Source organism: Rhynchophorus ferrugineus, unplaced genomic scaffold (assembly GCF_030347505.1).
Source record: "Rhynchophorus ferrugineus isolate W39M unplaced genomic scaffold, kcgeb_rfMv2 rfM5, whole genome shotgun sequence".
NCBI classification, from domain to species: domain Eukaryota; kingdom Metazoa; phylum Arthropoda; class Insecta; order Coleoptera; family Curculionidae; genus Rhynchophorus; species Rhynchophorus ferrugineus.
This window is the reverse complement of record NW_027472584.1, coordinates 24,937,842-24,964,341: the sequence shown is the minus strand read 5'-3', so window position 1 is coordinate 24,964,341 and position 26,500 is coordinate 24,937,842. Positions and strand designations below refer to the sequence as shown.

The following is a 26,500-nucleotide window of genomic DNA, read 5'->3' as shown; positions in this document are numbered from 1 at the left end:
CGTAGATTAATTTAAATATGATTTTCAGTACATTTCCTTTCGTAGCTTTAATCAATCAGTCAAAACGCCTTGCTGAAATGATAATCTTAGCTCTGGGGATAGAATGAAAGTCATCCAATATGATAGCATCATAATGAATGATGATATAGATTGATTTAACCATGATCTTCAGTAAATTTTCTTTCCTAGCTCCAATCGATCAATCAAAACGCCTTACTAAAGTGATAATTTTAGCTCTGGTGGTAGAAAAAAGTCATCAAATCTCATAACATCATAATGCTTGATGGTGTAGATTAATTTAAATATGATTTTCAGTACATTTCCTTTTGTAGCTTTAATCAATCAGTCAAAACGCCTTGCTGAAATGATAATCTTAGCTCTGGGGATAGAAAGAAAGTCATCCAATATGATAGCATCATAATTAATGATGATATAGATTGATTTAACCATGATCTTCAGTAAATTTTCTTTTCTAGCTCCAATCAATCAATCAAAACGCCTCACTAAAGCGATAATTTTAGCTCTAGTGGTAGAAAAGGTCATCAAATCTCGTAGCATTATAATACTTGATGGCGTAGATTGATTTAAATTTGATTTTCAATTCATTTTGTTTCGTAACTTTCATCAATCAATCAAAATGCCATCCAATATGATAGCATCTTAATGACTGATGATTTAGATTGATTTAAACATGATTTTCAGTGTATTTTCTTTTATAGCTTCAATCAATCAATCAATACATCTTACTGAAATGATAATTTTAGCTCTGGGTATCGAAAAAAAACAGTCAATTCCATATCATCATAATGAATGACGTAGTTTGATTGCTTTAAACATGATCTTCAGTAAATTATCTTCTGTAACTTCAATCAATCAATCAAAACACCTTATTGAAATGATAATTTTACCACTGTCCATAGAAAAAAAGTCGTCCAATGTCATAACATGATGTACTTTGATGTCGTAGTTTGATTTAAACGTGATCTTCAGTATTTTGTCTTCTTTAGCTTCAATCTATCAAAACGCTTTACTAGAATTTGAAATAATTGATATCCTAAATTGATTTAAACATGATCTTCAACATATTTTCCTTTGTAGTTTCAGTCAGAAAAAAAGTCACTTAATACCATATCATGATCGGCAAAATTGTGCTTTTAAAGATCAGTCATATGGCGACATGTTTGATGACCAAAATGTTAATCATAATGTTAAGAACACAAGATGATGTTTTTCAAATAGCAGTTTATCTTAATTTTGTTTATACATTTGTTTATATTTGTATATATATATATATATATATATATATATATATACTTCGTCGTACTTTTTAACGACAACCCTTTAACAAACTTAATTTTTATAATATATATATGAATATGAATGAACAATCAATGAAGCATTGAATGAATGAACAAAAGTTTTGATAGAAATTACCTGAGAAATGAGGAAGTCTAATTGAGAAGGAAGAACCGGCAAATAACAAAAGAAAACATTACATTGTAAACGGAGTTTGTCAGTTGAATACATTAAGATTAATGTCTTAAATAGTTGTAAAACGATAATCTAAATGTGGACGGCTTTATTCAAAACTTTTTCTTTATATTTTCGAAAAGGGAAAGAACATACGGAGAAAACTAAAACTAGAAAAAAAGGGCGGATATAAGGGGAATATAGAACCTCCGACTTTGAATTAGTAGGAAGAAAGACTGAAATATGTTAGACGAATGCCTTTTTTACCTGCCTTGTCCCTAACGTTGTCCTTGAAAGACATTTACAGTAGTAAATCGGTTTGTGGACTTTTGAAATATATCGTCCAGTGGATATTTACTCATTGGGAGGTGTGTTTATTTATGCTCTATTCGAAAAATCTCAACAAACACCTGTGTGTCTTTACTCGTGTTTGTTCTTTTATTACTAATCGTTTAAACTAACGGATAATCGCTAACAGTTTTGTTAATTTGACATTTCCGTTCACAAATATTATTCCGATCATTCTTTTCAGTTTCTCTAGATTATTTTTTACATTGTCGTTTTTTTAAATATAATATTCACATACATTTAATCTTCAAGCCATACTTGTAAAATATTTATTAAGTTATATATCCTATATAACTTAATATATAACTTAATATATTTCTATATACAGCTTTTTAGTTATGAATTACCAAGAACTTCTTAGTTCCTACTTTTTGTTGTTAACACTATTATCAAGAAAACCTTAACACTCATTATATATCTGCTACAGCGGGTTTAGGTGGAGAATTCAAATTTTCAAGTATTATAATTATAACAAAAAGAATTGTAAAAAATATATATTACAAGAAAATTATTTTTAAAAGAATTAAAAGTATTCTATTGCTGTGGATGATATTTCTTCCACCATAATGCTAAATTAAAACAAGAGAATCACCATTAGAATAAGCAAACAGAAATTGTATGACCCTATTATTTCAGATGCTAAACAATTCGTGCTCATAAATCAACCAAGAAGGTGTTAGCATCGGTTTTTGGTATGATTTTTGAACAACTAAGTAGCAACTTATCTCTGTATTTTTATTAAGCGACTTCAAAAAAGGAGGAGATTCTGTGTTCGGCTGTATATTTTTATTTTTTAATGCATATTCGCGGATTTCTCCGTCACTTATGGATCTATATTCAAAATTCTTTTTTTATTTGAAAGAGTGCACATCCAAAGTGGTCCCATTGGAACCAAGTCAGGATCTGTAGGGGGAAGGGAGAAATCGAGGCAAAACCATGAAATTTCAAAGCCATGTACAAAGTTTTCACATACTTTTTTTATATAAAATGATCAGATATTTGTGTATAACGTTATTGCTAAACTGATGTGACGGAAATTCGGAAGTACTTCAGTGTAAAAACCATTCAGTTTGCCTTTTAAACACTAACCAAATCATATGAGTAGTCGTAGAAATATTGCAGGCAACTGCTTCTATGGTGTAATGGTTAGAGCGTTCAACCCGACGGGGGCAACAACTTTTTGTTATTCAAGTTTGGTTGAAACATTTATCAAATCACCTAGACTAGGTAGTGGACACTGAGGCCTCAAGGGTTTCTTATTTTCAATCACTGTTTCATTATTCCTATTTCTCCTCATACGTCTTAGACCTTTACTTGGCCTACCCATTATAATACTTAATAAAATAACTGCGTAATTTATTGAATAATTATCTAATACTAAAAAGAGAAAAATAAAATATTAACAAAAATTGAACCGACTTAAAAAATAATCCAAGTTAGATACCTAATACAAAAAAACGTTTTAAAGTAAAATATGTACATAAAAATCCTTGTAATAACTAAATAAAACAAATCAAAAACCTTATTTTATCTACCTACTACACGTATACTACACTTTATATTCTACTATATACACACAATTTAGCTTAATACCTACCTAAACCTATTTATATATTTACAATATTATTTTAACGACTACCACCTGACACTATCACTCAGTGGGAGCTTCAGTTTCTTCTTGATGTTTTGACTGTGATGTCTGTATGACTATGAAAAGTTACGTCATCAATTATAAATCCATCAAAATTAATTCCAAACCTATAATTGTTAAACTTTATGTTATTTCTTGACATGATCTCCCCATATTACAACAAAATAATATTCCGGAGAAGCAATTATCCCGAAATTACGAAATGTTGTTAATATCATGGCCAAATTAACTTATGCTTTCGATTCTCACCCAAATATTACTTGAGAACGGGTTTCCAGCTATAAAATTACGAAGGGAAAGCTAATTAAAGCGTTAACAGGTTTCGGGTTACATGGAAAGGGGGTTATTTTTTACAATTAGCGGGACAGAATATTATGGGAATCAGTTAAAAATATTTTCGTCGAACAGGACACGTTAATAGATCATTTTACGATCAAGAGCAACTGTTTAATAAATTAGCAAGCTAATCAATGTTTCTCACGTAATAAACATCACAGCATGAATATAAAGAGAACAGAACAATTTTAATTTATTGTCAGAAAAAAAACATTATAATTATTTAGATCCGTATATAAATAAAACTACTGGGAATAACCCTGAATGCATCATGATACGTCAAGAATGAAGAAATACACCGGGAAAAGGAAATATCAATAGTTTCTCATTCTCTTTTGTGCTTGTTTTGATTGAGTTCCATAAAAAAATGATCTCAAATTAAATCAATACCCGAGAGTCCGCCCTCACTGATATTTAAGGAAAGAATTTCGAAAGAATTTTATTTTTTTTACTGGCCTCCAGGATGTGGGATGTATAAGTAATGCTATTATCCATTATACATTAATCGTAATTATTCTGGTATGGAAATAAATGAATTAAAACAATCATTTTAAGACAACACAGTTTATTTATTACGTATAGTTGAACAAACAAGGTGAATTAAGATCTTGCGGCTCTTGAAACCTTATCGTACACTTCCGGAAAGGCCTCTTTGCATTCTAGTTTTGTTCGCAGTTTATCGTACAGGGTATGATCGAACATTTTCCTGAACTCTTCTCGGGTCATATAAGTATCAGCGTATAACATTTGAAATCTAAAAAAAACCAAAAGTTGTTTCTTGACAATGAGAATGACAATATTTAAAAACGGAAAAAATTAAACAAAAGTAATAGGTTGGCGAAAAAGTAATTTCGCTTTCTCTTGTTTGTCAATAAATCATTTAATCAAAACGTCTTACTGAAATGATAATTTTAACTCTAAAAGTCATTCAATCGCAGTTTATCATAATGATTGATAGCTTAGATTGATATAAATGATGATATTCAGTAAATTTTCTTTTGTAGCTTCAATCGATCAATGAAAACGCTTTACTGAAATAATAATTTTAGCTCTGGGGATAGAAAAAAGTAATCCAATCCTATGTCATTATAATAATAGATGACATAGATTGATTTAAACATGATCTTCAGTACGTTTTCTTTTGTAACTTCAATCAATCAATCAAAACGCCTGACTGCAATGATAATTTTGGCTCTGGGTTGAAAAAATCTTCTCATTGAAAAAAGTCATCCTATCCTATATCATCACAATGTTTGATGATGTAGATTAATTTAAACATGATCATCAGTAAATTTTCTGTTGTAGCTTCAATCGATCAATGAAAACACTTTACTGACATGATAATTTTAGCTCTGAGGATAGAAAAAAGTAATCCAATCCTATATAATTATAATAATGGATGGCCTAGACTGATTTAAACATGATCTTCAAAAGGTTTTCTTTTGTAGCTTCAATCAATCAATCAGTCAAAGTAAGATTTGTTCAGGTTCTTGCGAAAAACTCTTTGGCAAATTTTGCTTTTGAATGGGTGTAAATGAAAGGTAATCAATGGTAAACATACCGTTTTGATCAATGATCTTATGTCATTTTTCTGGGTGAAAAACTGAACCAAGTCACAAACCTGGTGTGCGTAAATATAAAATAATTTTGAAGGAAAATAAGTGCTTTTGCATTAATGCCCATACGTTCCAGAATTTAATTGGTACATTTAACTATTTACTAATTACTTACCCTTGAACGTCAGTAACATATTTTTCGATTTTTCTCATACTCTCCTTGGGTTTGAATGATTTTTCTCTCGGCACGCCATATAAGCCGATATCAACGTACAACGTTTCTTGACTATCTTTGGCTCGAAGCATTCCCGGATTATTCGGTAAATTAAACGGACACAACCAGAGCGGATACACATTAAAGGTATCTCTAAATAATTTAATGCTGTCCTTAAACGTTTCTATTGGTACAAGCATATCCTGCAGCACGTGATTGTTTTCGTATAGCTTCTTAATAGCTTCTGTTTGAGTGAGTTTCAGTAGGGATATCTTTGGTGGCATCATCCAACCGAAAAATATTCTAAAAAGGAAGTTATTCCCGAACGGAATTATATCCTAAAAATACACAAGCGAGGGAATATTAGTTTCTCGACAATTCTGCTGGAAAATATGCTTTTGTATTAGATTCAATATATCAGGAACGTGTAATACTTATTTTTCACTGAGAATATAATGAATGTGAATTAATTTTAAAGTCTTTTTTTCCAGAATTTGAATCGCACGTCAAAAATGTCGGACATATTTCCCATCTCTTATTTAAAAGCTTTGGATGACTTATAACTAATAAGAACCAAAGATTCACGGTTCTTTGAGGGTTGTATATCAATCAATATAGTATTTTCCATGATTAAGTTATTCAATTATATCGAATTTATATCACTGCTGTTAAACATCTTTATCAATAATAACATATATTCAATGTCTTCGAAGCATATGAACCCATTAGGTGATTGCTTTATTGGCGAAAGTGTCTAAAAACCACCTACACTAACTGTTAAATTCGATAGATTCGATATTTCTCCAAATAAAATAATACTTGTTCATAATAATATTCATTGGAGGAAAACCCAACTCAAACTCTCAAAATACCTTCAGACAGCTTAGCTGTTGATGAATGAACTGTTCCAGACTATTTTCAGATATGCGCCAGAAAATATACAAAAAGTGCGAAAATTAATCGGTATCGCCATGTTGTATCAATTTTTCGCAATAAATGCATTTTTAAAGTATTAAAATCACCAAAGATATTCTATCTAATACAAATAATTTCAAATTAATTCCCATTTTGTTCGTACAATCCAACTCATACAATCTAAAACAAAAGAATCAACTTCAATGACAAAAGGTGATATTATTTAGGAATCATCTCTCAAAGAAGTGAGCTTTATATAAAAAAAAATAAGTCATTCAGTTTAAGTCGTGAAAATTGCTCATGTTGCTCAAAATATCTAAAAAAGAGTTAGACCTCGAATGTGTTTACTTCCAAAGTTACTCAAAAGTTGAAATAAAATCACTTTAAAGATGATGGTCATGCTGTATATGATGAAAAAAATCATAAAACCTATACCTTTCTAGTCGTATCTACATCTAAAATATCAACCAACTTTACGTTGAGGTTTCTCATGGAATATTTGTAATATGGTACGACCTGTAAAGCGAATAAAGACCAATTGCAAGGCTCATTGGAGGAAAGCCCAACTCAAACTTTGAAAGAACCTTCAGAGAGCTCAGCTAGCGGTTGACGAATGAACAGTTTCCAAGCGATTTTCGAGACAATAAATACATTTTTAATGTCAAAAAATATTAAAATTACAACACTTATTCTATCTAATACATTTAAAATTAATTCCCATTTTGTTTTATCTTGTAAAAAGAGAAAATTAATGTAGAAAATAAGTTTTGTGCTTCTGAGAAGGTCTGTCTGCGAGTAAAATGTCTATTCATTAAGAATAATGCGTCATACTATCACTATCGTCTAGATAAACAGACTTCCTTAAAAGTCTAATGAAAATTTCAATACCCACCTAGTGAGTTCTAATGTCCTCTGGCGTCAGTAGCAAGTTACTAGACTCCCTACTCTTGACGACTCTTATAACCGGAAATTAAAATTGGTCTCGTAAATAAACGTCAAATTTAATGACAATTTTATTATCGCTCATTCAGTTATTATTGCAGCGTAAAATATTTGTCGGGTATTATAAATCGGATCATCTAAATCATTACGATACGTCTGTTCACGTGAAGTTAAGTCATGTTAATATGGAGGACATTCTAATAATCGAGAATAAGATAGAAAAAAAGTGTATTTAATTCAAACCGAAACCGAAAAATAGTACCGTTTATAATGTCATGGTACTTTAAAATTCTCCGTACTATATATAATTGTGTGAAATACCATAAAATAGTATCCAAATTGTGGTACAGTTGGACAAATTGACGTATAAAAAATATTGGTTTTTATGACATACATTTTTGCCACAAAAATGAAGAATATTAACTAAAAACAAAAAGAGAAAAGAAAATAAATTGAGGAATATGATCGAAATACCGACAAATAGAGAGGACATGGGAGAAAGAAAGAAAGATACACAGAAGTAGGGAGAAAATGTGCTACTAAAGAAAAAAATCAATCTGGGAGTAGAATAAAGCTAAGAAAACAACAATTGATCATTAACAGTGCCTACCAACATAATAAAAACAATTCTGTAAACAATACTACAGAAAAATTAAGTTAAAATGCGAATAAGTCAAGAGGGCATATATTTAATGGACGATAATGATAAATACAAAGAAGAAACAAAACATTAGTATCAAGAGAAAATTATGAAAAGAAGAAAATAGTGACCATACTGCTAGAAATCCAGTTTGGAACAGTAACAGAAACAGCAACTTCCATTAAGATGGGGATACTAGACCAGATCATCTTAATAAAGAACAACAAATAATCTAACTCCTCTGTAATATTATTCTAGCCAACGTTTTTAATTGAGAAACAATTATAGTGATTAAAATAACAACCTAAGATGTATTAATAAACAAAAAAGCGAAGATATTGACAAAGAATCCCCATTATTTAATCTAAAAATTAAGTTACGATAATTAGTCAAGTTTAAATGACACCTAACCCAGTTATTATTTTTAAAAATGTCATATAACATTAATTAACGCCTATTTAAAGATACTAAAAAAATTCTTTTTAAAAGCAATTTAACAATCAAAATCAAATCAATATTATATCTGTAAGTAATGATACTTTTTTCCCTCTATTAAAAGTCGAGTGTACAGATACATTTACTAAATTGGTTCAGAAATATTTTACGATATTCTCTTATCTGTCTCAAAAATTCATCGGAATTTACGGTCCAAACTTACTTGTAGTTCCCAAAAAATCGATCTCGTATGTCGGTGGTAATAATCTCTTAAAGGGATATATTCAACTACGTCTTCGTTTCTCTTTAACATATCCCTGACATGGATGAAAAACCACGGCTTGTACCATTTCCCGATTTCGTTTAACTAAAATAATAACACACATTTTGGTAACGCTGATTAGATGAAATCTAAAGAAAATTTACGTTTTTCCTTTTCTTTGCGTGATAAAATATTATTAATTTAATATTTTCAATACTGTTATGGTTCAATCACACACACACACAAACACACACACACACACACACACACACACACACATATATATATATATATATATATATATATATATATATATATATATATATATATATATATAGATAATATAAGCTAATATATGGCTTCATAGAATAAATAGTATTAGATATAACATACGAGGCTTTAACTTTTTTCCCAACTTTAGTCTCATATATCTAGTAATATTTATTATGTGAAGCCGTATTATAGCGCGTTTGAAAGGTAACAATCCATCTATCACTACAACACTAGAGCACACACACATATTTAGTGATTAGGTAAAGATTGAGGAAGATTGGATTCTTTCACCATGTGACATAAAACATCCCAGTTCAATAGAGATGGTATTACGGTTTGAAATTTATATGACTCTGTGAAAAACATGAGAAAAGCTGAAATTACTTTTTCCCCCAACCTATTATTTAGATAGTTATAAGTACGTGGACTTGTTGGTATTTATTTTAAAATAATTTCTTACTTTATTCGCTTCAACATCATTGGTTTGAACCCCAGTCATTAATACAGCTTCATCTTCACTATAAGCCAAGCCCTCAACAAATTCGTTATTTAAATTGGAACTGGCTGTCGTGAATTCCTTCGCAATATTATCGCCTCCTTTTAATGGTTTATAGGTTAGTTTAACATATCTTTTGGCTGGTATAAGTCTAATCTCTACGGCAGTAAGGAAACCTAAAGTCCCATAGGACCAGGGTATCGAATAGAATAATTCGGGATTTTCGTTTTTCGAGCATTTAACTAGAGACCCATCACTCAAGACGAGTTCGTACGATACACAGATGTGTTGGAATAATCCATACTTGTGCGAGCTTGATTCGATACCAGTGCCCATGACCAATCCTCCAACAGTGAGGTCATCGATTTCCGGTAAAACTGGTATAGTCCAACCCAGTGGATTTAACGTAGCTGTCAACTGACCCATCGTTACCAGAGGTTCAACTCGTACAATCTAAAACGAAATAATCAGATTCAGTAATAACATGTTAGGAATCATCTCTCAAAAAGTGAGCTTCAATATTAATAAAAATGTATCAAGTCATTCAGTTCAAGTCGAAAGAATTGTTCATGTTACTCGAAAGAATTGTTCATGTTACTCAAAATATCTGTCAGAAAGGAGAGTTAAACCTCGGATGTATTTACTACCAAAATTAACTCAAAAGTTGAAATAAAATCACTTTAAAAATGATGGCCAAGGTGTAAAGGGTGAAATAAATTATAAAACCTGTACCTTTCTAGTCGTGTCTACTTCTAAAATGTCAACCAAGTTTACTTTGATGTTTCTCATGGTATTTTTGTAACGTGGTACCCTAAAACAAACTGTTTGCCATCCAGGTCTAGCTGTACACATCTGGGTTTTCTTTCCATTAGCTACCCAATCCCGAATCTACAATAAGGCTAATATATTTGACTGTTAATCAAAAATTACCAAGGAAATTAGAACAATTTTTCACTAAAACCATATAATATATACAAATACGAAAACATAACTACACCACTGCACTGGTATAAGTTAAATTTTAATGAAAGAAAATATTTCATAATTAATATTATCAATAAAGTAGCTGTACTTATAAATATGTCAGTTTTAACGGTTTATAAACACCAGATTCGAAGGAAAGAAATAAAAATGATAGGAATATTAAAGTCATGCATAATTCAATTAAAACCCATTGTTTTGTTGTTAATTCAATTAAAATCACATCTTACCTGCTTCTGGACGAATTTAACTTTGTTGTCGTGTTGTTTGGGGGCACTGATCAATTGAAACACGACCCAATTTCGGAAGTACAACCACAAGTCGTATAAAAACGACAAAGGTAACAGGAACAAACAAACAAATACCCATCGGTAATGAATTAAAACGTACTCAGATAAACTGTCACAGTTTTGATCCATTTTTTTCTTAATTTACGATTATACCGACACACGCATAAACCATTTAACCTAAAAGAAAGCTTCCTAATGCATCAAATTATCTAACGAGTTTTATATTCAGATACCGTCCGAAACAGTGGCGTGGATATTTGTGATAACGAACAGCTTCAATGGTAATGATTATATTTTCGATTTTCACAATCATTCAAACAAAATCCACGTGTATATCTATTAATATCTTTAAGTACCGAGATTATTTTGATAAACTTTTCTTGTTTAATTGAAGATTTTTACTTTATGTGGTAGTACACCTGTCGTTTTGATAACGCTATTGAGATAGTAAAGTAATTTCTGTAATTTATGGAAATTATGGTGGTTAATTTCACATATAACTTCATCGATATTATGATTTAATAACGATATTTTTCAACATCATTCAAAATGTCTTACCTTCGGAGATTTGACACTGACATCTGTCATGTCAAGCACAGTAATATGGGTAATATCCAAATAATACACAATAATAATTCAAATATTTTTAATCATTTTACTTGTGCTTAATATATAATATATACATTTCACTGTAAAAAAATACTACACACTACAATATCGGGATACCAAAAAAACATCGAAATTTTTCACCGATATTTCTTCAAAAAAATTAAATATTTCTTAAACGTTATAAAAAAACATTTAGTCATTTTTAATAAACCTTTTAATCTTTTTTATCTGTTTTATTTATTTGTTTATCTGGACTGGACCTACAGTTTAACGTGGGCTCCACACCACGGTCCTCAGCACTGAGCCTACCGACTGGCGAGTGACCAACTTAGAAATCATCCCAGAAGACATCCGGTCTTACCCAGCCTGGTTACTGGCATGACTGGGATCATTTTCCTTGTCGGTCTTGCCTAGGACAATCACAAATTTTAAACAATCACAAACATACATTACGACCATGCCCCAGCAGGATTCAAACCCGCAGCTATCGGAACAGTTGGAGGACCGTCCTATCGCCTTTACCACTGCACTACCAAGTCGGCTTAAGTTTTCTTTATTATAATTATTAATATGTATTGCAAAAAATATGGACATTTTTTTTTCTCCGATATATCGATATTTTTTTAATAATTGGAAATATCGATATTTTCATCGGTGGCCGACAGCCCTATTACTATATATGGTATCACTAAAACCATATCAATTAACATTGGGTCAATAGCCATTACCCATAATAGTGAAAATATAATTATCATTATATTTATCAATACATAACAGTAATGAACTATTGTCATTTATAATATTTATTTTTGCTCCATCAAATTTAGTTAAATAATTCTTCGAAAAACTTTACAGTCTATAGCATTTAGTGAATTTAGCGACTTTATAAATATTCCATCAGACCAGAAAAAAATGTTTTAAATTATTTTTAAAATACATTAAGCGATTTCGCCATTCCGATTGCTTTTTTATCGATATTTGTGAAATAGATATAATAGCGAGTGAAAATATATTCTAAAAATAATAACGTGGTCACAGCATTAGTGGTAAAATCGATGGTTTAACTTGAATACAGATACGACGCTTTTGTTTACTTGACATTTCGCAGAATAATAGATTTCAATTATCACGGTTAATAGAAATGGCGATATACAACACTAAATACAAGAACCACAATGAAAATATCTATTTTATTAATCTACGAGTAAGCCCAGGCGAAAACAATTCACAATACGCTTTGGTTACGTGCAAAAAAAATACCAAAATACGACAATTTTATTAAGATAGTGGGAATAATAAATAACAGTAATTATAACAAATATACGAGGACTGTATAAAAAATGTCTTTACCATACAAGAAATAACTCAACAAATGTTAAGAAAACTGTCGTTCAAATGATGTCACCAGGACAAAAGTGATTTTTACAACTCATTTAATCATAAAAGAGTATTCTGAGAAGAAAAAAGATATTTCGTCAAGACATAACACAAAAGCATACTTTCGTAGTCACCATTTACTCCACTGGTAACATTTTATGACTTCCGATACTAATAACTGGTGATGAATAATATATACTTTCCACATGAGAATGTTTTTTCTAGTAATATAACCCTCGTATTACACATAATCAATTACTAATAATTTAATTTAGTCTCTGCCTATATTAAATAAATATAAAACTAATTGGCAGACCTCTTATATAAGTTCCACTAATAATATTTATCAGACTAATTGATTTTAATCATTACCAGAATAACGTAATGACATTATTCTGTCATTAGTCTACGACCATGGTTGCCGAGATATCATTTGATAGATCTCACCGCCACTTGACAGTTATTAATATCAATAATTGTAAAACAAATTTGCGATCAAATAAATTGATAAATTATATCGATGAGTTAAAAATGAAAAAAAAACTTATCGAATAATGTCAAAATACAAGGAAATTTAATTATTTCAGAAAATAATTCATGTATAGCCTAGCGATCTTTGACCGTATCAATTGTCTAAATGACATTTGACATATTGGATTTCTTTCTTGCGTCTTATCTCTCTCGAAAATCATTTATTTCCAACGTTTAATGCCAGTCGTAATTGATTCTTTTTACGGTGCAAAATCGAATTTTCCCCCATTTCATATGTCCAAATCCAGGTTTGGTTTTCTACAAAAAAAATAATTGAAAATTATTTCATTTGTTTTAGTTTTACGTTAATATACTACAGTTTATAGTACCAAATGTTAACGCTGATATTAAAAATAAGGCTATAGACCTTTAATTCATTATTCCTTGCGCTAAAAAAAGAGTGATTAAAAACTTAAATTAAAAAAAACCCACGAGACTTTCTCCATTGTTGTTTGTTTAGAAAAGATGAGTGAAAGCAAAAAAAATTAGAGTCAATTGTCATACGAAGAAAAAACCTTTATTATTACACCAAACTATTCCCAAAGAAATACGAAAAATAAAAGTCATCACCGACCGTTGTGGGTATTCAGTTTTTCTAGCTCTATAATTTTCATGCCCTGAGATCTATTCGTAGTTTTCCCAATGTATAGAAGAGGAAAATAAACAGAAGATAATAATAGATTCTAATATATATTTAGAAATTGATTAGAGAGACATAACAAAACTTTTCACTTGACGTAATTTTTAATAAATATTATTACTTTGCAACCTAAATAAGATATTTTGGTTTGACAATTTAATACGAACTAGAGGTCTACTTATTCAAATTATCTCGTCCATCATTATTATAAAAATATATCAGTTTAAAAATGTATCAATTACTAAACTATTTTTCCATGTTGTTATTCTATATTTAGAAAGAATAGGGTCGATTGTCAGGTGTTAATTTTGTTCAGAAACTGAAACCGGTGATAGTTGTCAGATTATTATATGATATTAAATTATATAAATACCGATTGAACAAAGAAACGGAGGAAAACATTTAAATTATATTTCTTAACAGAGTTTCACATAAAGTGGATGAGTTTTTGAAATTATTTATATTAAATATATCCTGGTAAAAAGAGATTTGAAATAAGATAAATATTCCTAACTTTTTTTAGATTAGTTTTTAAGATTAAAAATAGTTATAAAAAAAAGAAAAACAATAGAGAAATTTCCAAAGACTCATAGATTTTAAAAAAATACATATTGGACTTTTATAACAAAAGGATTTTTTTTTATTTTAAAACCTACGTGAGTAATAATTTTTAAGTCATACTTTTCATGTTATTGAAATCTTCGTAGAATTCCCATTGTCTCAGACGAGAAAATAAACAGGAAATAAAACTGATACTAATATGTATATACATAACAAAACTCTTCAAGTCATCATTATGATAGTAAATATTAACCAATTAATAATTTTATAATTTTTGTCTGAATATAAACGGTATAGAATTGTTCCTGTTGTATGTAAAACGATTTCCTTATAATAAATAACTGACATTTACCTTTAGGCTTTAGGCTATCCTTTTTACCTGATAAAGGGTTTTTATTGTACCGGAAAAAATAAAAAAGGTTAGGAAGATTTATCAGCTAATGAAAGATGAATATTCGGATAGATTAGTCTGCTAGATAAAAGAGGAAAAAATTATTTATGAATGGCGCCACTGTTGACTACGAGTTGCGTAATGGAAGACAAGGAATTGCCGAAAGGAAAAATCTACTAGCTAACTGGCGCATATTCCTCATCAGGACCGGATTTTCCGGTTTCCGTTCTAAAGGAAAAAATCCGCATGGTAACAGTGTTAATAACCTGAGCAATAAAGAGATTTCCCCTCATCTATCCCAGGTACTTTCAACATGGCATCCACCGACACCATATATTTATATCAAACTCTGTCCCTATCTGATCCTATCCTACTTTTAAATTAAAACATTTTAATATTGCCTCTTTGTTTATATAAAGTGCTTGATTGACTCAATTGTTCAATCCAAAAATAGATATTTTTATTAAGTCTAAAGGATGTTGACATTATACATCTTATTGTCATCTATACGAATGTTAAATTAATTATTAGGGCGCATTATTGTATCTATTTTATTATTATAAAAGCTCATGCATAACTCAAAGTAATATATATTTGAATTAACATATTTTCCTTCTATATAACAGGTCATTGATTTTATATTTTTTATCAGGATTTTTTTTCTCTATAACAGGTCAATTGAAAAACCCCGGCCTGACACATAGATGGCGTTACTAGATTTAAATCCATATGTAATTTAGTTAGCCCTAACCCTCAAAAGATGAGTATATAAATTTGATAGCTGTCGGATCATTAGTTTGTGAATTATAGCATTTTGAGTGAAATAACTTTTGTTATTGTGAAAAAAATATCTATTTTATCTTTTTGGTTCTTAATTTTTTCTATATCAATTTTGGCATCGATATTAAAATATATATTTTAATGCATATATAAATTATAAGGACTGTAGCTCAGTCTAACCGTCTTTTTGTCAAATAACAATTCAAACGCCTCAGTTACGAACTTCCTGTGGCTTCTTTTGGAACTCAAATAGTTTTCCTGCTGATGTCGCCTGTATTATAGATAAAGATCACTATAAGTGAGTAGTAGTTCAACCGGCAAATATATTTGAGACAGTTGTTAGATATGGTGATGTTGCATAAAATGTCCTGTAGAGGTCCCAAAAAGTTTCTGATGAGATCCAAAACTTATAGGATTATAGGAACTTGTATAAAATATATTTCATAGGATTTGAACTGATGAACTGTGAAGCAAGTGTTTTCCAGAGATTAATTAGCAATGAAGAATTACAAGAGAAAAATGAGAAGGAAGAGCAAAAGAGAATTTGCTTCAAAAAATATCCATATATTATAAATTCCTTAATTATTAATTTGTAGTCGTTGTAGGAAAAGTTTTAACTAGAACTTCTCCTAAAAGGGTTAAATCTACTCGTACGTAGTTTTCCCTAGTAGAATAACAGTTTCTAGTATATATTTAGAAACTGATTAAGGGGTTATAACCACACTTTTCATTTGACGTAATGTTTAATAAATATATTACCTTGCAACCTAAATCAGATATTTCCGTTTACAGTTTAATAAAAACGTATATATGTTATTCAAATTATCTCGTCTATATTATCATTATTATCAAAGTATATCAGTTAGAAAATGTCACAATTATCGAATCGATTGTCAGGTGTAAATTTTGTTCAGAAACTGAAATCCGTCAGATTATTATATTAAATTAATTGACTATATAAATACTCATTGAACAAACAAAGGAATGAAAAACATTAAAATTTTATTTCTTGACAGAATTTTATGTAAAAAGATTCAATTCCTGAAATTTTTTACACTAGTCTTGCAAAAAGAAATTTCAAGTTAGGTAAATATTCCTAACTTTTTTGAAATTAGTTTTTGAGAAATGTTATCAAAAATAATCATAAAAAGGGAGGATAATAAAATATATATTTATATGTCACTGAACTTCTAAAGGTTTCAACCGATTTTGATGTAATTTTTTGTGTGTGTTTATGTGGATTCGATAATCATTTAGATTCATAATCGGATCCGGTAGGCGGCGCTGCGATAGGGATTGAATTTTTTTTTTAATGTTAGAACAACAAAATCATTAATTGAATGTTATTATATGCATTCAAAGTTTTTTTGTAGATACGTCATCAAGATGTTTAATGTATTGCCTGTCGCAATTTGTAAATTCGTTTCAGAATCAGACAATATTTTCCTTCTAATTTTATCCGAGTTAAAAAGAGACAGAATGCTGTCTGATTAGTTTGAATGCGTAAACTAATGGGCCTGTCAAAATCGTCCGGTTGTCAGACGTATACAAAATTCTTGATGACAATAGTGATAAGAGGTTATAACTCTAACCTATAAACTATTGTTTAATTAAATATAATTAACTGTAGCTTTTGGATGTACTATAATGTTAAAATAAATTATATTTGATAACATTTGTGTTCAATTATTTTATTTAGATTAGAATTTTGTTGTATGCCAAAGCTTATATATACATTGAATTAAAAAAATGACAATAAATATAAAGTGTGAATAATGTTAGTTCAAGTAAAAAGATTTTTAATAATATTTGGAGCCGGCTTGGTGGCGCAGTGGTAAAGGCGATGGGACGCTCCTCCTATTGTTGCGATAGCCGCGGGTTCGAATCCTGCTGGAGCATGGTCGTAAATTTATGTTTGTGATTGTTTAAAATTTGTGAATGTTCTAGGCAAGAGTGTAAAATCCGACACGGAAAATGATCCCAGTCACGCCAGTAACCAGGCTGGGTAAGACCGGATGTCTTCTGAGATAGTTTCTAAAGTTCATCACTCGCCAGTCGGTAGGCGCTTAATGTTGAGGACCGTGGTTCGGAGCCTACGTTAAACTTAAGGCGCCGTTCAGATAAACCCATAGTTGGTAAAAGGAGACTTTAAAATATATTTTAAAAAAAATAAAAAATAATATTTGGAAGTGTACGAAAAAAAAATTATACTACCGGCAATAAGGACATATGTGGGGCTTAGTACGGGCCTGCATCGATATAGAGCAGGCGCCTCAATATTGATTCACCAAGTTTGAGGTCTCTCTACAAGTCTGGTTAAGTCGAACGGACAGATAGTACACTTTAAAAGGTGGGGCATGTAATGTCGGTTACAGAGGAGCAGACCCTAACATTTGCCAACATCAAAGTCCCCCTATAAAGCGTTCAGCTAGCACGAACACCGTCTGATATTTTATGGCTGCAAGCCGATCGCTAAAACAAGACACAGTTACAGAGCATTAGGAACCCATGATTGGCTCATTTTGGAATTTGTGTAGAGCTACGTGCCCCGCAATGCCAGTTGATAAGGTAATGATTACATTTACCTTTATTTATGTGTTTGTTTCTCTACACCGTATCCTAATCAATTCGTAATTATCACCTTACGTCCCTGACACTTCGATTTAGTAGTGCTTCTCGATTTTGTAGTTAGATCCTTGACGAGCACAAACAAAATTCATTATATCACATAAAATCGTTGAAGAAATTCCAAAGAAAAAAACAACGATAACCAATCGGCAAAACTATATTTAAACCGGCAAATTGACTTTATGTCAGTTGACACGGTATCATCTTCGATGTATAGCACATAATTGTTTGTAACGTCGGACATTTTATTGACATGACATACAAATATGTTACGACACAATTCTGTTATATAAAAATTGTTTTCCGGCAGTTTTCAATTGACATTTCAAAAAATCATTATCATACAGGGGAACGTCATAACAAATATTGACAAACAACTTACACATAAACAAACCAACGTTATTTTTATTTTGTTTGTTGTGAATGTATCCATACTTACTCGTATATAATGAACCAAACTAATATTCAACTTCTATCGAAAAAAATCGCTTCAAAAACACACCCACAAAAGACAAGTAATATTCATATCGATCATAATTAATTTAAAAACAAATTATTATTATTAATTATCAAATATACAGAGAATATTTTTATACAAACAACCATTAATCACAAAACTATATTTAAGCTTCAATATATAGCACATAATTGGTTGTAATATATCATATACATTTGTTATGACTACTTCCTATTGTATAGAAATAGTTTCCGACATTTTTTAAATGACATTTCCAAAAATCATTATCATACGGGGGAACAACAACAAATATTAAGAAACAACTTACATATAAACAAACCAACATTATTTTTATTTTGTTTGTTGTGAATGTATCCATACTTACTCGTATATAATGAACCACCCTAATATTCAACTTCTATCGAAAAAAAATCGCTTCAAAAACACACCCATAAAAGACAAGCAATATTCATATCGATCATAATTAATTTAAAAACAAATTATTATTATTAATTATCAAATATACAGAGAATATTTTTATACAAACAACCATTAATCACAAAACTATATTTAAGCTTCTATATATAGCACATAATTGGTTGTAATATATCATATACATTTGTTATGACTACTTCCTATTGTACAGAAATAGTTTCCGACATTTTTTAAATGACATTTCCAAAAATCATCATCATACGGGGGAAGAACAACAAATATTAATAAACAACTTACATATAAACAAACCAACATTATTTTTATTGTGTTTGTTGTGACTGTATACATGGTGAATCACCATCTATAGTTGGAATTACCCTAATATTCTGATTACTATTCACCCTTTACCATAAAAAAAAGATCACTGGAAAACGCACCCAAAAAAGACAAGCAAGATTCATATCGACCATAAGTAATTTAAAAACAAATTATTATTTATTATTTAGTAAAAATAAAGAACAATATTTTTATAGAAACGACAAGTGACGACAAAACTATATTTAAATTTCAATATATGGCACATAATTGGTTATATTTGTCATATAAATTTGTTACCACAGCTTCCTATTATATAACAATAGTTTTTAGACATTTTTCAATGGGCATTTCCAAAAAACCATTATATGTATACATGGGTGTGTCGACAAATATTGATAACAAATTTATATAAAATTAAACCAATGCATTGTTATGAGTGTACACATAGTGAATCTTCCTAGTTTTACTTACTATTCATCCTTTATAAAGAATAATCCGAAAACCAACAAACAATCACAATTTAAATTTAATTTAAAAATAATCTATTTATTGCCGAACAATATTTTATATACAAATATACAAATTAAAACAATATTGTCACAGGTGTTAATTTTGCAATGTCCTTTTGGCGGTTAAATCAAAGGGGAGACCTTAATTCGCATTCTTGTTAAATAAAATAATATTTTTAGTGGAGTTTAGTTGTGTTAAATGTATTATATATGGTGCGAACTTGATGATGAGAAAAAGAAATTGAAAAACTTTTTCATCCCGTGCGAAACACACCTCATGAATAATTTAAGTGACTTTTTCAATTTCCTTTTATTAAAATATTTCGATTATCTCTGAGACTCTGTTTTTTTACATTCAATTATAGCAGTTGCACTCCGAATATCGGAGTACTTACCGATGGCATGAGTATACGGGGCCTCGCCAGGAAGTAGTCAGAAGACCTCCGTTAACGAATGGGGTGCCAGCAGTTGGTGGAGTCAATGATGTCACCACCAAGCCATCTAACGATGACGAGTTTCAGACGGATTCGGGTAACTATCGCATTGTATTTGAACGATTCATTCGCAGTTAAATACTAGGAACTTAGAATGTTCTCCTCGTAGAAAGGTCCTAGTTCCTTACCTGCTATTCTAATTTAATATTCCAATCGGCATAATCAGAATTTTTCTTCGTTCAATACCCGCTTCTATATATGAAAAGGTAGTCAGACCAGATTATCCGTCATTATATGTCTGCACCAAGAATTTTTTGATAGAAATGGGACTAGACGCGACATTAAGACACCTTACGGACTCGTTCATTTCCTGTTCGGTTTATTACATCATAAAATATGGAGTAATATCATAAAGTTCTCAATTTTCAGACATAAAACTTGAAAAATCGAATAAAATCTTAATATTTATTATTTAATTAACTCTGAGCAAACAAATAAAATGGTATCATTATATTTTCATATTGTTACATCTTGATTTTGTCATTTTGACTTCCCTAGTAAATCTAATTAATTCAAAGCAAATAGAATTAATCTTTTTTAATTTATTATTTTAATTATCTCCCTTCTTATATTATATAACATAATTTCCAAAAAAAATAACATATAAACTGAGTACTGATCATTGAATTTGTTGTCTTACATTAATCACCATTAATATCGAAAAAAAAATCAGATAATATCTTTTCTATTACGTTTTAATTAAAATATCCATACAATATAAAAATATAAGTATTTTTGAATGGAATATTGATTAAAATCGCCGATATTTAATTTCAAGAGATTCTAAAAAAATCCAAACTATTATGATTTTAAAGTATTCATTTTTCATATTTTTAAATAATAACTTGATTTATATATCAATTTTACTCAGTCTAAAATCGTTTTTCGATACTTTTACCGCCATAACGACGATAAATAATGGTTAACGGTCGAAAATTCCATCCCTAAACCTAACTAATTCAAGAGGAATTGAATTATTCCCTAAGGGAAGTGGGAGGAATGTCATAAATTTTCCGTACTGGTTAAATGCAGTGAACTGGATATTTCCGAAAGTGTTACGTGAATGAATATGCTCCATTTTTCTCGGAAAATGTGTAATAAGGGAATTCCTTATCGATAAATGTTCCGATGGTGGAAAAAATTACGTTACCGAATCGAATATACATACTGTGCAAAAAATATCCAGAATTTATTTATTATTTATTTTAGAATTAGTAACACTGTATCAGTTACTGTGAGATTTCAAGAGGGCCTGTCACTCAACGCGTTGATATCTGCTCTTTTGTGTTTTTGAGGGGACAAAAATACAGTAGAAAAAATTGTTGACTTAAACTTTGTATTTTAACGAAGTTTCATGTGTAGAATCACTGAAAATGTTACAGGGAGTTTTCGGTGAATTAATATTATATATATATATATATATATATATATATATATATATATAAAAAACTAACAATGTGGTTGACCAAGCATCATATTTACTTAATACATTACCGTGTGACTTTTTGCTGTTGCAAACCACCACACACAAATGAATACTTCTGGATATTTTTCCCCAGAATGTAGATCGAGAATAATATTATTTGCATGATGATGTTTTAAACGTAAAACAAAGTATAAAATTGTAAAAAACGGTTTAATTTTTTAAGTTCCGAAACAAGAACCAGCAATGCCCCGTAGAAAGAAGTATCCTGATCTCGCTTATCGTCATCATGAATTTCTAATAAGCGATGGAGTCACTGAGAACGGGAGCGTGGATAGAGCCAGGGTAAGTTTTAGAGCCTATCACAGCACGCTTGTAGACGTTCTTAATAACACACGCAAATTCCCATATTATATTACGTATCCATTAGACGTATTACTGACTACCATTACCCTTAAATCCCCAAGAAACCTCAGATATGCGGGATTCTCCGTTATATTGTGTAGATAAGATAGACCACCACATAATAAAGCCACTCAGTCTTACTGTTACAGTCATTCTCGCTAATCCTCGACGTAGAATTTAATTAAAATAATGGATCATTTATAAATAAGCATTGTCATGTAACTCACTCCAATTATATCACTTAATTTTATAATGGGTCCTAACTAGCGTTGGGAACTAACGACTGTAAACAGTCGAAACAGTCGATAGTCATAAAACAGTCCAAACAGTCGATAGTCAAAAAACTAGCGACTGAAAATAGTAATTACTATTTTGAATCAAATGTACGGTTCGACTATTTTGTTTAATTCGTGATGTCAGACGAAGATGTACGAACCCTTCCCTGTATAAATTGTGAGAAAGGAAAGGATGGAGATAATTGCTTGGAGCAGTTAATTTCATATGTGCTTATATTTTCCAACGGTAGTAGAAGCGAGACGGAGAACTTAAAAAAAATAAAAAAGGAATTACTGAATATTATTAACATGCAATTAATAAATTCATTTTAAACGAAGCAGAATTACTTTTATATTTGAATGTTCTGTGGATCTGCAAAAAGAAATGGAATAATACCCCACAAATGTGTGATATTTTGATATATTAATTACTATTTTTAAATAATATACTATAATAAAATAGAATAGAAGCTAATAACTAAACAAAAAATTAAACATATACCTAATATTAGAAAAAAACCAAGTCATGATATAATTAAAAATGATCGCACAATAACTACTACAGCTTTTTTAAATCAAATAAATGCTTTATTTATTATTGAACGGAAATATTTTTAACAAAGATCGAGAGAATAATCGAAATATTACCTATTATTGCCATAAAAACAGTCAAAAGTATTTTACTATTTATCATTCACAATTTTAATCTTTTTACCCCATTACATTAATAATCTTGAAAAATATCGTTCCAAAATGCTGCTATATTAAAATAAAAAATATTGTTATTTACAAGCAAACTACCAAAAAAATTATAAAACTATATATATTACATATAAATCTAAGCATAAATTGGGTACATTTTTGTTAAGGTCGCAGCTAGGACGACAGAGCCAGAACGTTAAAAATCAGTCGAATGAAACTAGTAGAACCAAAAATAGTAATTAAAAGTACACGACTGATAGTAAATAGTAACAAAATCAGTCGGACCGAAAATAGCAACTGAAAACAGTCGACAGAAACAGTCACTGGTAAAAAATAGTAAAATCAGTCGAACCAAAAATATCGACTGAAACAGTCAATAGTAAAAAGGAGTCAATTACTACAGTCATTAGAACAGTCGATAGTCGATTTCAGTCGATAGTTCCCAACACTAGTCCTAACCATGACCAAAAGAAAAAAACACATTGTTTTAATTATACTATCATAAAAAGTGTTCATATAATGAAATACCTATAAATAACTAGAACTTTTTATAGCGATCCCGTATATCCCGTAGGTAAAATAACAGGAATCGGTAACCACAAAAATTTGAGAACATCCTGAAGCTCTATGTTATCTGTCGTAGAGAGGTTTCAAACAAAAATATTACCGGTAATATTAAATTATATATGGGCTAAAGGAGGAAGTAAACCTTTTCCTGTCCGTATATGTAAATGTTTGGAAATAGCATTATCTCATAATAAATAGTGGCGAATTTCCGACAAAACCGTCGAAAAATCCCCTCGTATCCAACTTTAATTACATTCAAGGCGGCAAATTAGAATTTATTACGTAATCAGTCGTTAATTGATTAAACCACGGCACAAATTGAGGTCTGTAATGAATCTGTCAAAATTCGTAATGAATTAAATCACCATGAAATGCCATGTGGGAAACCCAGCAAACTGATTTTAATATGATTAACACGCCTATTAAAATTGGTAATGCCTAACCCAGTTAATAAGCTCGATGTTTTTGTGGTTGCCTATTCGCCATCAATATATTATATATACACACACAATAAACGCATTTAAACCATTACTAACGCCTACAAAAATCACAATAGCATATTTCTGTATATATATATAGGGTGAGACATTTTTTCAATATCGCTATTCCTATATATTTATGATGTTTTTTTCTTGATACTGCTATGTGAGTCACCCTATATGCGAGATTTCTTTTTCTTTGCACCTGCTCTCCCTTTGGAGTAATATAGCGATTTAAAAAAAAAACAAATAATTAAGGACACTAAATGTGTCTTGCCTTTTTGGGACACCAATACTTATTATCAGCGGCCATAGTTTTATTATTTTGCAAAATATCGAATAATAAATTCTCTCCGGCTTGTCTGCATGTCTCCAATACAACAAAAAATTAACAACAGGAGACATACCCACCGCAATATAATTTAGAGCCTCTAGCAAATTTTGTATCTATTAGGCTAATAGTGTTATCATTATTATCAACAGCTGTATTTACTTTTATCAGCTTTGGTTTTTTGGTTTCGAACAGTTTTAATCAAAATTTAGAGGGTTGATGTTTCGAAGGTAGTGTAAATAGATATTTACAGGTTTGTTAACTATTTTGTATTAGAGAATCGTTTTAACTCGTTAGTTAGAAAAAGTACTTTCGTTTATATAACCAATGAAACATTTTGTACATTATTATTTTTCAATAGATAAGCACTGCCAATCATAAGTTACTGTGTTTCCTCTTTTTTTTTGACAGCATTTAAATTCCACATAGAAAAAATCAACCTGTCTTTTCAGGTTATCCAAGAATCAAACGAGTTTCATTAAAATTTTCACTATCAATATCAATACGATATAAAAAAAATTCAGCAAGTTCATCTTCAGTTTAACATGAATTTTGAATCGAAACTTCCAAACCCTCCATACTCACCAGACATTGCCCCTTTGCGATTGAAACACACAAGGACATGAAGAACCGATTTCCGAGGTGAAATTCAAATACTGTCAGAAAAAAATGGGAAAAACGATGTACGTTGAAAAATAATAATATATTATCCTTGAATTATCCTTATAAGAAAACGAAATTACTTAATAGACGATCTATTACGAATACACAAATATGATGACGGTATAACCTTGCTTTAAAATCGTCAGGATTTATAATGATACACCATGCCTGGAGAAAATATCGGATAAATTTATATCCGATATAGTTCTCGCAAGTTAAAAGGTTATATCTTGTGTTGATTTGTTTTAACTCACTGTGTGAATTTTGTTAACATACTCAACTTGGTATAACCTCTTAAATGTATAAGTTCGAATTCTTTTAAAGCATTTTAAATAGATACAGGAAACATTTCTGATTTTATTTTCTATATTAATATGTGTGGGATAATAGAAAACCAACTTTACATCTACACCATCCTTGAAAGGTGATATATTCAAGGATTATTGATAAATTCCAATCATGATTTACATATCTGTATGCCATTGGTGGAATGCCTTTGGAAATTCTAATTGGCATGCATTCTCTATATCATTATATGTCAGCGTATATCAAATACATCATTTATATAAAATTGTGGCCTTACCATATAAATGAATTGTTGGAATATAACTGTGAGGCTATAACAATGGTTCATTTAAAACCTACAGGTAGCAAGGCTTTTTTTGTTCGTTTTCGTAACGAAACATACAATAATTGATAAATCCCGTTTCTCAATGAATAATAACAAAGAACAACGCCATTATTATATTTAAATTTATTATTATCTAGTTGAACAGTATTTTAACTGTCTTTTTCAACGCATGGCTGAACCTTGTTAACTTTGAAATAGGTAAGAAACGAATTAAATAACCAGAAATCTTTTATTTTTCTTGCACACTATTTTATGTGCGTACATCATCAGGTTAAAAATAGAGCGATTATAGTATTACATCCTCTTAAAAAAATGCAACTAGCCAGTTCCGAACTGTAAGTTCTACTGGCCGAAACAATTTTTGCCGTTTCTTGTTCTCAATTATTTTCTGTAAGTATATGTGACTTCGTTTTTATATATCAGATTAAAATAATGAGGTGTAATCTGCATGGTTGCATAATGATACAGGCTCAGATTTTTTACAA

General features: G+C 30.1%; 2 protein-coding genes across 18 annotated transcripts in view; one reads left to right on the top strand and one right to left on the bottom strand.

Moving 5' to 3' along the window:
- Positions 1-26,500, top strand: part of LOC143197763 (uncharacterized) — a 55,369-nt gene that overhangs the window by 22,010 nt on the left and 6,859 nt on the right. For 12 of the 16 annotated variants that reach the window (XM_076406486.1, XM_076406488.1, XM_076406478.1 and 9 more), the window contains exons 1-3: positions 18,067-18,266; positions 20,411-20,576; positions 22,189-22,307. The exons of 1 other annotated variant lie outside the window; for it this stretch is intronic. In XM_076406486.1, the coding sequence (XP_076262601.1) occupies positions 18,207-18,266; positions 20,411-20,576; positions 22,189-22,307 (345 nt within the window). In that variant the 5' untranslated portion in view covers positions 18,067-18,206. Of the gene's footprint in view, positions 1-18,066; positions 18,267-20,410; positions 20,577-22,188; positions 22,308-26,500 lie in introns of those variants that run through there. 3 more of the 16 variants (XM_076406490.1, XM_076406482.1, XM_076406479.1) reach the window with 1 other exon arrangement.
- Positions 4,354-11,138, bottom strand: LOC143197766 (delta(24)-sterol reductase). Of its 2 annotated transcripts, XM_076406494.1 has the most exons (7): positions 11,043-11,138; positions 10,750-10,986; positions 10,271-10,426; positions 9,503-9,991; positions 8,731-8,874; positions 5,537-5,913; positions 4,354-4,559 (listed from the first exon to the last, which is right to left on the bottom strand). In XM_076406494.1, exons 2-7 carry the CDS (start codon positions 10,936-10,938, stop codon positions 4,406-4,408), a joined length of 1,509 nt encoding a protein of 502 aa, XP_076262609.1. In that variant the 5' UTR covers positions 10,939-10,986; positions 11,043-11,138; the 3' UTR covers positions 4,354-4,405. The 2 variants fall into 2 exon arrangements, with proteins under 2 accessions (XP_076262609.1, XP_076262610.1); XM_076406495.1 differs by lacking the exon at positions 11,043-11,138 and having other exon boundaries at positions 10,271-10,437; positions 10,750-10,875.

Coding starts and splice junctions, on each gene's coding strand:
- LOC143197766 (XM_076406494.1), bottom strand. CDS start 10,938: ATGGATCAAAACTGTGACAGTTTATCTGAGTACGTTTTAATTCATTAC. Junction 10,427..10,749: donor TTAAATTCGTCCAGAAGCAG/GTAAGATGTGAT, acceptor GCCTTATTGTAG/ATTCGGGATTGGGTAGCTAA. Junction 8,875..9,502: donor ATGATGTTGAAGCGAATAAA/GTAAGAAATTAT, acceptor TTATTATTTTAG/TTAAACGAAATCGGGAAATG.